At 37.2% G+C, this 10,566-nt stretch overlaps 2 protein-coding genes across 2 annotated transcripts; one reads left to right on the top strand and one right to left on the bottom strand.

Moving 5' to 3' along the window:
• The first annotated feature begins 704 nt into the window (after nt 1–704).
• Nucleotides 705–4,450, top strand: LOC122309864 (F-box/kelch-repeat protein SKIP4). The gene is made up of 3 exons (XM_043123589.1): nt 705–889; nt 1,996–2,502; nt 3,719–4,450. Exons 1-3 carry the CDS (start codon nt 798–800, stop codon nt 4,314–4,316), a joined length of 1,197 nt encoding a protein of 398 aa, XP_042979523.1. The 5' UTR covers nt 705–797; the 3' UTR covers nt 4,317–4,450.
• A 391-nt stretch (nt 4,451–4,841) lies between these two features.
• LOC122309871 lies at nt 4,842–7,102 on the bottom strand. The gene is made up of 2 exons (XM_043123613.1): nt 6,701–7,102; nt 4,842–5,369 (listed from the first exon to the last, which is right to left on the bottom strand). Exons 1-2 carry the CDS (start codon nt 6,933–6,935, stop codon nt 5,152–5,154), a joined length of 453 nt encoding a protein of 150 aa, XP_042979547.1. The 5' UTR covers nt 6,936–7,102; the 3' UTR covers nt 4,842–5,151.
• Nucleotides 7,103–10,566: the final 3,464 nt, after the last annotated feature.

The following is a 10,566-nucleotide window of genomic DNA, read 5'->3' as shown; positions in this document are numbered from 1 at the left end:
GAAAAGAAAAATATAGTTATAAATATAATTATGCATTAATCTGTCTATTAATATGATATAATTAATTAAAAAATGAATTTTATTAAAAATAATATTAAGTTAAATTTTAAGTATGAATGAATCAGTATTAGTACACAGATTAGTATACAACTGTATTTATATATAGCAAAACTAAAAATTAAAAAAATTATAAATTTCACTAGTTGAAAAAAATTATAAGTTTTATAGAAAAATATATTTAATTTAAGATGAATTTAATAATTTAATATTTTAATATTAAATTTGACTTAAAATAAAATTAAAATGAATTAATATTGAATTTAACAACTAAACGAAACTTTAATAGTTTAAGAGTTTTATTTCATACAAGTACAGTTGTACACTAATCTGTATATAAAGATTGATTTATTCATACTTAAAATTTAAATTAATATTATTTTTAATAAAATTTATTTTTTAATCAATTACATCATATTAATACACATATTAATGCACGATTATATTTGTAACTATATTTTTCGGTCGTTTAATATTCTTCTAAGACCTTAAAATTCGATGAATCACCGTGGATTTAAGTGACGCCGTAAACATTGAACCGGCCCAAACCCGTGCAAAGTGCAAATCGGGTCGTCGAAACTTTACTTTTTACGAAATCTGCCTCTCGCTATTTATATATTTATGTATTTAAATAATAAAATAAAAATGGCAAATCACGTATTTTCGTATTTGCGTATAGCGTAGGAGGAAATGACGAGTGAATAATGAATTTTTCAATCTGCCCCTGACGACGGACCTGTATGGTACGTGCTGCGTTAGACATTAATAGCTTTACCCGCTTCATTCCACACCGAGAAATCGAAGCCACGGCCTCAAATCTTAATTTTCACAGGTTTGTCATCTGTTCCCCCAAAAATCCCTTCTTCTTTTGGAAAATATTTTGCGATTTTACACCTTCCGTTTGCTTCGAGTTTTCTTATTGTCTTAACAATTTGTAGTTTTTTTATTCGATAGATAATATCTGTACACCTTCTTTTCGATTCGCATGTGCAATGTATGAAATTATGGTGGCTTTCCAATCAATTAGCTTGATAATTATTTCGCTCGGTTTGGCTGCTGATAATTCGTCCTGGAAAATAAATGAAAATTTCACCCCCTTTTCTCCAACACTTGGTTTGCGCTGGCCGTTAAAATGTACTGCCATCTTTATTTTTCGTTTGATCGTTTCGGAATCAAGCAAATGATTATTGTTTGTTTCTTTAATTTGTTACTCCTTTTGAACATATAATTGGAATGAAACCAGGATAGACACCTGGGTTATCTCCCTGATCTGAAAAGAGTGGCTAGTTTACCTAAACTTTTTTACTTTTCTTTTTCATCAAGAGAGAGGTTTTCTCTGAAAGAATTTTTTCTTAGAATGCGATTGTTATCTTCATAACTCTGTGTTTCGGTATGCTGAGTGATCTCGTGGGAATGTGCAAATTGAATTGAGTTCGTCGTGTTCTACATTTTTGGATTTCAAATCGTATTTAGATTTTTTTTAGCAGTTGCGTTGATTTATATATCTTAGTATATTAATTCTTGGGATATCTCCAAATGCTGAAACTTGAATCCGGTATTCTTTTTGAGCCCCCAATTTGTTTAGGATTTGGTTTTGCTGCTTACGGATGAGATAGGGAGGTAAGGAAAAACCAAGGTTTCATTAATGGAAACTTATTAGTCTATATGAAGAAATGGATAAGTTTTACAACTTCAAATAATATGTTTCCTATGATTTTGCATATTTTATCAATAAATTACAGGATAATTTTCATTCAATGAATCATAAGCCAGGGCACTTAAGAGTCTTTTCTATCGTCTATCATACCACTGAGGATTTAGCATAGTTAAATTGCAAATACTGGTTTAGGTATTGAAGCCCCAAGCATGTGGTTGGGTTGTCAGGTTCTACAAAATGCTGCATGTTTGAGGCTTATGGTTCTTTTTCACATCTTGCAGGCTTTCACCCATGCACAGTATTGCAATGGAACATCTAGATAGTGGATCAGACGGTGTCAGTCAAGTAGAATTGACTGAACCTCCTCTTATATGTGGACTTCCAGATGACATTGCTCTTCTCTGCCTAGCAAGAGTTCCTCGAAAGTACCATACACTGCTCAAGTGTGTCTCAAAAAGATGGAGAGACCTAGTTTGCAGTGAAAAGTGGCATTCTCACCGCCAAAAGCATAAACTTGATGAGACTTGGGTTTATGCACTGTGTCGAGACAAGTTTGATCGGGCTTGCTGTTATGTGCTGGACCCCAACTCATCAAGAAGATGCTGGAAACCCATTGAAGGGCTTCCACCCCGCAGCGTGAAGAGAAAAGGGATTGGTTTTGAAGTATTGGGAAAGAAAGTATACTTATTGGGTGGCTGTAGTTGGTCTGAAGATGCTACCAATGAAGTCTATTGCTATGATGCTTCAATGAGTTCCTGGAGTGATGCAGCTCCATTGTCAACTGCAAGGTAACACTCCTCACTTGCACTGCACACTGGTAAATGCTGTGTTCTTCACATTCAATTCTGATAGCCTACTCTTTATGGAATCTGTGGAAGTCGTAAGATTCTGTTCCTCATGATTAATATCATTGGATTAGTGACATTAATTTTGTCCCAAAGATATCGGGTGTCTTTGGTGCTTTCTTAATACTGATTATTTCACTTATAAAAAATGTTAATATCATTCGTTTGCTGTAACCTGTTCACACAGTGAGACATGAAAAATAGGATTGACTGCTTTATCTTTTTCTGCATCATGTCATATATAAGAACAATATTTTCTTTTTAGAATTTATTTTGAGTCAGAAGTACAAATGATCCAATTTTCAGCATCTTACTTTCAAAATTGGGTGTTTAAAGAGTGTGTGACTCTTGTTTATGAAGTGCTGAATTCGATAGGGGCGCTTTTGCACTACAACTGCCCCATTCTTATTATTAGTGAGATAGGTTTGGAACTCTTATTATTAGAGAAAGGAGAAAGGGGATTCCCTTGTCAATAAACCAACTTACAAATAGATTTTTTCGGTCTATATTGTGCAGTTGGGTTCAAGTTTTTTTTGCTTGGATTTAAACATTTGGGGAGGGGTGTAGTAACAATAAAAGGCACAGTTACCTACCCTCCCAAAAAAACTTCCTTGAATGGGCTTTCCAACATCTTCTTGTTGAGTTTGGGAAAGAAAACAGGTTGGCAAGATTTCCCTTTTGTATGTCCTATTTTAGCCCTTGCATTTTTTTCTTGGTTGGTGGTAAAGTCCTTTTAAAATCCCTTGCATTCTCTCTCTCTCTCTCTCTCTCTCTCTCTCTCTCTCTCTCTCTCTCTCTCTCTCTCTCTCTCTCTCTCTCTCAATACAATGTCCGCTTGTTGGATCTGGCCTTTTTCCCTCTCTAATTTGGCATGAGGCAGTTTGATTGACCTCAATAGGACAATGAAATTCTTTTCCTTGTATGCATTTGAGTGATTAGATGAATATTAATCTTTTAATCGCTATCTCCCAATGAAACTCTGGCCAGAGATTGTTTAAATATCAAGTTTATTTTTATTTTAAGGTAATTTAATGGTCAAGCATGATGCATGTACACTACTAGTATGTGTTTCCCTGTAACTTTGTTTCTTCCTCAAAGATCATTTTCTTTTCCCTGGCGCTGGAAGACTGAAAATCATTTTGAAGTTTCATGTATTCAGGTGTTATTTTGCTTGTGAAGTTTTAGATGAGAAAATCTATGCCATTGGTGGGTTAGATTCAAATTCAAGCAATCCACATTCGTTGGATATTTATGACCCTCATACAAACGATTGGAAGTCTCAATCAGACCCAAAAATTATTCCTGAAATTGAAGATTCCATAGTCATGGATAGGAGGATTTATACTCGCAGTGGCACTTCTGCTGTAGCTTCTGATGTGCATGCAGTGGTTTATGAACCATCAAGTGGCAGGTGGCAGCATGCAGATGCCGATTTGGTGTCGGGATGGCGGGGACCGGCAGTTGTTTTGGATGGGACCCTGTACGTATTGGATCAGAGTTCAGGAACCAGGCTGATAATGTGGCAGAAGGAAACCAGGGAATGGGTGCCAGTTGGTAGGTTGTCACCTTTGCTTACAAGACCACCCTGCCAGATAGTTGCTGTTGGGAAAAGCATTTTTGTTGTGGGAAAGGGGCTGAGCACCGTGATCGTCGATGTTGGCAACGTGGGGAATATTGGTGGGGTAATAATAACTTCTTCTATACCCAAATTAACTTCTGATGATGATGTAATTAGCTGTAAATGTTTAGCACTTTGATTCTATATGTGAAAGTGGTTAAATTAACTGTTGTTTGATACTCTTGATATATTCCACGATTTGGCTGCACATTGGAACACATTCAACATTATCTTGTTTAAAAAAATGCCCCTTGTGGATGGTGTTTGTGCTGACGTGTAAAATACTCCTCATTTTAGCTTCACACTTAATTGCAGTACCATATACCCCGTATGTCTTTTCCTACTTTTTGTTTCCCAGGAAAAAAGAAATGATTGCTGGGAAATGCTGAAACTGCATAAGTAATTTGATTTTGCCAGTTCTACTAAGCGATATCAGGCTTTCGGTAACCGGTCTGTTCCCACTCTCATTGGCGCATACCGGCGTTGTCAAACGGCAGCTTCCCTATCTAAACCAACTGTTGTAAATTTGTAAAATCATGCAACAATTTCCACGGATAAATGGAAAAGAAATGTAATTTGACTACTTACCAGACGGCTCTTAGTTTTCATCATATATTTAAGAAGCAAGCAACAGAAGAAAGAAAAATAGATAGTGTAAACTATATAAACATCCTACAATAATTAGCATCGTCTCTTCATTTGATGTAATGAATCAATAGATGCAAGGGGAGCTCTGTGGATATTATCAACACAATATGGTACAGACCGTAAAGCAATCCCTTTTTGGAGTAATTACAATACATGGGAAACTCTGAAATCCATTGTAGGAGACAACACTTTGCAGTAGATCCCTATCACTTCCAACGCTGGATGCATGTCCCCATTTAGCAAATTAAGTGATCAATCATTTGAACACTCTTGACATTCCTCTTCAAATCAACTGGTATATAAATAAAGCAAGCATGATAAAATTGTCAGCTAGTCCCTTTCCTCTTGAATGCAGGATGCACAATTCCATTGTAAGAATCCAATTTGTCAATCTTAGATAAACACTCCTTCATCCTCTTCAGAACAACAGGCATAGCTGAGACATTGTTTGAAATTTTATCTTTAAGCAACCGTATTTTCTCAGTAGCCTCTTGATCCCCTTCTAACTGTTGTGCCCCCTCACTAGAACTGACCTGTCCTGCATCTGTATCACAGATACAAGGTGAGTGTCTCAAACCACTCCAGAGGGAGTAACTGAACTATAAACAATAAGGAAGTCACTGAAGCCTCAAAAGCAAACACCAACGGATTAAAGTTCAATTCTAGTTTAAGAAGTTTGCTTAGGAAATATTTTAGCAGGCAAAGGAAGAAAGCAAGAAAAAAACTGTTATTAGTAATTCTAATTGCAAGTGCTACATTCTATGTTACCATAGATAACATCTGCACACATTCACAAATCTGATTTCTTAGCAACAGAGTTACGAGCAGGCATGGGATTTAGTAGGACTGAGAAAAGGAGTCCTTTTTGGAAGGTCAGCTTGGCTGCTCTTAGAATTTCCACCTTCAGAATCAATGCATCAAATTCCACTTGCAACCCTCTCCACCTCAGACAGATTACATCACGTCCAAGTATTTATCTCGCATTCCATCCTTATTCCATCTTCTCAACTAAATAAGAAATCAAATGAAAATACCCAGCATCTTCCCTAAACCGAAATTAATAGTTACTTCATTTCCCCTAAACGAATAATCCCTCTAATCTCCTTTCTCCCAGTGAACAACGTCTACAGTTACATTTTCTGGTGGCTAATGGCTAACCAGGCCTCTTTGTTTCAAAGGACGGACAATCCTTGGCTGAGCTACAAAATCAATCAACCCTACTCGACTTCTACAGTTAAAACTTTCAACCGAGTTATATTTTTTGAAAGGTAAACCAGCTGATTTGAACTTAAGCATCATTTTCCCTTGCACCAAGTTTTTGATGCCACAAGCCAAACCCATTTGATTGCATCATCCATAATATTATGTTCCTCAATTTGCTTTTTTGTTAAGTAATTTTTTTTCCTCAAATTCCAATATTAATCAATCATGTTCTAAGTTACACAAGCTAAGCGCAGAACTTCATATAACAATTTTCGAACTAAATCTTTTTTTATCATTATTTCCCATTTATGACTACAAAAGAAGAGGCAGAAAATTCCCCCATAAAAAATATGCCAGGACTGAAAATCTTGAAATATTGTTTTCAGATAACTTTTTCTTTTACGATTTTCAGATTTTCATTATACGACCCAAGGTAGCCACATTTACAGTCACGTGAGCCTATTAGCCTAGAGCCTAATACACCACTCCACCGAAAATTTTTCTTCTACCTTTAATTTGGGAATAGCAGAAAACATGTAAAAATGAAAAAACATTACATCATTTTTTCCTCATTCATTTTCTTGGCTACCAAACAAGACCACGACCGAGTACCACCGTGCTAAACAAATATAATTAAGCAAAAAGTGAGAGCTAGAAAAACATGAGATATACCAGAAATAGGACCTCCGGATAGGGCTGGTTCCAACCCATTAGGGAAAACGGGTCTCTGAGCTGCGAGGACCGAAGCGAGAGTGGTCCGGAGCTGATCCGGGAGAGTGGCTCTGTAATCGAGAATCTTTTGCGCCATTTCCATCACTTCGGACTCCAGCTGCTCCAGCTCATCATCCTCGTCCTCGGAGTTCCTAGCGTCTTCTCTAGTTCCGAGGTTTTTGTTCAACAAGGCCATGATGTATTGGACTTGTAGCAAGACACCACAAATTCTCTGTGTGACAGGAAGAGGGAGAGAGAGATTCAATCTGCGTGCGTGGATTGGAGGTAACTGAAATTTTGGGGGGAAGTTGGGGTTTATTTTTTTCTTGCTACGTGGTTAGGGACCTTAGGGTTAAGAAAGAAAAAAAGAGGCCTTATTTTCGTTGAGAAACCCCATTTCATCTCGTTTAGTTTCATTTTAACATATAAATATTTTTAAATCTTAAATTTTTAAACTTTTTCTTTTAATCATTCCCTCATCATTACAAAATTATAAAAACTAATTCAATTTTTATAAATTTTAAAATAAAAATTATATTAAAAAATTATATTATAACTCTCTTTTTAACTTTAGAATTTTTTTCTCTAATTTTCAAAATTTCATAAAAATTTTAATTAAAATTATTTCAATATTATTTATAAATTTCTCATCTCATCTTATCTGTTTTAACCAAACGAGACCAAAATCTACTTGATGTTAGGTAACGTTTCTAACGACATGTCAAAAAAAATAGGGATGATACTAGCATGGTGCGAGGCGGGGTGGACGCTTTCCTGCATCCCACACCCCACACACCCTGCCCCTCGAGAGGCAAGGCTGGGGGTGCTGGGGGGCAAGGCCGAACGCCTCATCCGCTCTACCCCCTACCCAGGCCAATATTGTCGATGGTCTATTGGGTCTAAAAACTATTTTTCAGTCTAAAAATATTTTTTTAGATCTAAGTTATAACATAATTTAAATTGTAAATTAAAATTTATAAATACAAAAAAAAAATTCAAAAACTTTATTATAGTTATATTTTGGATTGCATTGCCTAGGCAATCAAATAACTTGAATATAACTTCAAGTTTTCAACAAATCATATATATTTATATACATTATATTTATATAAATACTTAAAACTTTTTTATTATATAGAGTGGAGCGATGGAAGGGCATGGCCCTGCTTGGGTAAACTAGCCCCCGCATGGGCAAGTGTGGGCCCCTACTGCTACCCCTAAAAAAAAATTATCTCAAATACCTTCGAAAACTATTGGAGACACTATCACATCAATTAATTTTTTTTTTCTTTTTTATTTTTTCATCCCCAACTCTCCATCCCCCTTTCCCCGAACCCCTGTCCCCCTCATTTTCCAACTTGAGAGATCCCTAGACAGAGAGCCTTTCATCAGCTTCTTTGCCCGCAATTCCCCAGTACCTCAATCCCACAAACAACCTTATACCACCAATATCTCTTACCCCCCCCCCCCCCCCCATCCTCTCTCCACTTTCTATTTGCAATGGCTTGACAGCAAAGAAAATTGCTCTACAAGTCTTCACTAGTTTTTATTTTTTATTTTTGAAAAAAATAAGTATTGCTCATTCATTATAAATGAATAGATACAAGGAAAGTCTTCAACATACAAGCACATACAAGCATATAGACGTTGCATAGCAGAAAGGCCAACAACACCCACTACAAGGCTACTTAAAATAAATTTGGGAAGTTTTTGCCACCATTTAAGAGTATTAGTCACAAAGCGTGCATGTTGTATCAATCAATGCGCTACCTAATTACCTTATCTATTAACATAAAAAAAATATCAAAACAAGGAAAATGAGATAACAATGTATGAATCTCTTGAATCAAAGGACTATAACTAGACTCTTGTTCTCAAGCCGAACAAATGGCTTTCATAATAACAAGTGAATTCTCCTGAAGACTCTAGTGAGAAATCCCCATATGATGGATGATCTATAAATGCAGCAAAGAAGTAAGCATCTCAATATCCTCCACCAGACAAAAGCCTTCTTTCTTGTTTTTTGATAGTCATGTTTGTGATCTTTTCTGGTCAAAAAAGAAAATGAAGAAGGAAAAAAAAAAACAAAAACAAGTGAAGATCTGCATTCTAGCATTGTTTGGGGGATCTGCATGAGAACCACTTCGAAGTGGGAAAAAAAACTTCTGGGCCGATGGCGAGGACGACAAAGTGGTGGATATTGAGGAAGCAAGAGAAAGGAACACACATGGATTGAAATGTGTGACACAATTGATAAATTGGGTGAGAATAATGATAATGTAGTAGAAACTAGAAATGATAGATGCCCACTTCGAGTGGGGCGCCTCCAAGAATCAGTGATAGAAGGGAAAACTAGGGTTTTACTTGTATTCGCACAAAAACAGCCCAAGTTCCAAACATATAATAAGAAGGACCTCATATCTCACTATTGGGCCATGAAATGGCCCTAGACTTAACTATTGACTCTTACATGATTTAAACAGAATCGGGCATGTGGCCAATAGATCATACCAACTCAACTTAAATAAGACATACTAACAAACTAACAAGACCCAATGACAATACAAGACCCATAACATAAAAAAAGGCCATCGGCCCACATGCTTGTAGCCCATCATTCTTCAGGACTCCACCCAACTAAGGAGTTCAACTTTGACCATCCTTCAGTTCAAAACACATACCATTCACATTTGCTAGGGTTCTATCTTCATCTCTCCCACACCACTTGCTTGTCGCCGTCCTTCACTCTTCTATTTTCAAATATGCAATGGCGTGTGTTACATATTCCCCCTAAACAAAACACCTTGTTCGCAAGGTGGGGAAACTCCTCCTTCAAGCGTGAGTAAGTTTCCCAAGTGGCATCGTTGGCCCCTTGGCCTTGCCAGCGAACTAGAAGCTCCGCCTACACGTGGTTGGCCACCTTAATCATGTGACAATTTAGTATTTCTTCAAGCTCTAGCCGAATCGTTCCTTGGTCATCTACTGGTGGTAGCGTGGGTAAGGGCAATGGCCTTAGAACCGAGCTTGATTGAGAGATATGGAAGGTGGAGTGGATCCTTGAGGAGGTCGGCAAATCCAGCTTGTAGGCCACAAGTCCTACGCTTTGCAACATACGAAATGGCCCAAAAAACCGAGGGGCTAGCTTAAGATTTTCCCTCTGTGCCACGGTGCTCTACCTATATGGCTGGATCCGATCTTGCGCCTTTTACAAATTGTGTTTGATGAGTTTTGTGATCTGGTCCTAAGTCTTTAGAGTGGCATCCATGGTGTCCCCTTGCACGGTCCCTAACACATAATACAATAACCTAAGTAGGGGTTGCCCATAGAGAGCCTCATAGGGGGTCAGTCTCATTGATGAATGTTGAGTGGAGTTGTACCACCACTCAACTAATGGTATCCACCTAGCCCATTCTTTAGGTTGGTCTCCACTGAAGCACTTGAGATAGTTCTCGACGGTTTTGTTCACAACTTTAGATTGTCCTTCGATTTAATTATGGTATGCCGTACTTAGAGATAGTTGAACCCCCTGCAAGGAAAATACTTCTTGCCAAAATTGGCTAAAAAATGTGTTGTCACAGTTAGATACAATAGACTGTGGCAGCCCATGCAACTTGAACACATGTTTGAAAAACAATTTAGTAATGTCCCTAACTGTATATGGATGTTTTAGAAGAATAATGTGGTTGTACTTAGTCAGCCTGTCAACCACCACCTATAATGCATTGAACCTTTGTGAAGTAGGCAGCCCTTCCACGAAATCCATGGTGATGTGAGTCCATAGTCATGTCAGTACAGGCAGCGGCTGAAGTAGCCCACTAGGAAGGGTG

Source organism: Carya illinoinensis, chromosome 1 (assembly GCF_018687715.1).
Source record: "Carya illinoinensis cultivar Pawnee chromosome 1, C.illinoinensisPawnee_v1, whole genome shotgun sequence".
Taxonomy (NCBI): domain Eukaryota; kingdom Viridiplantae; phylum Streptophyta; class Magnoliopsida; order Fagales; family Juglandaceae; genus Carya; species Carya illinoinensis.
The sequence above is the reverse complement of the archived record's forward strand: the minus strand, read 5'-3'. Positions and strand labels throughout refer to the sequence as shown.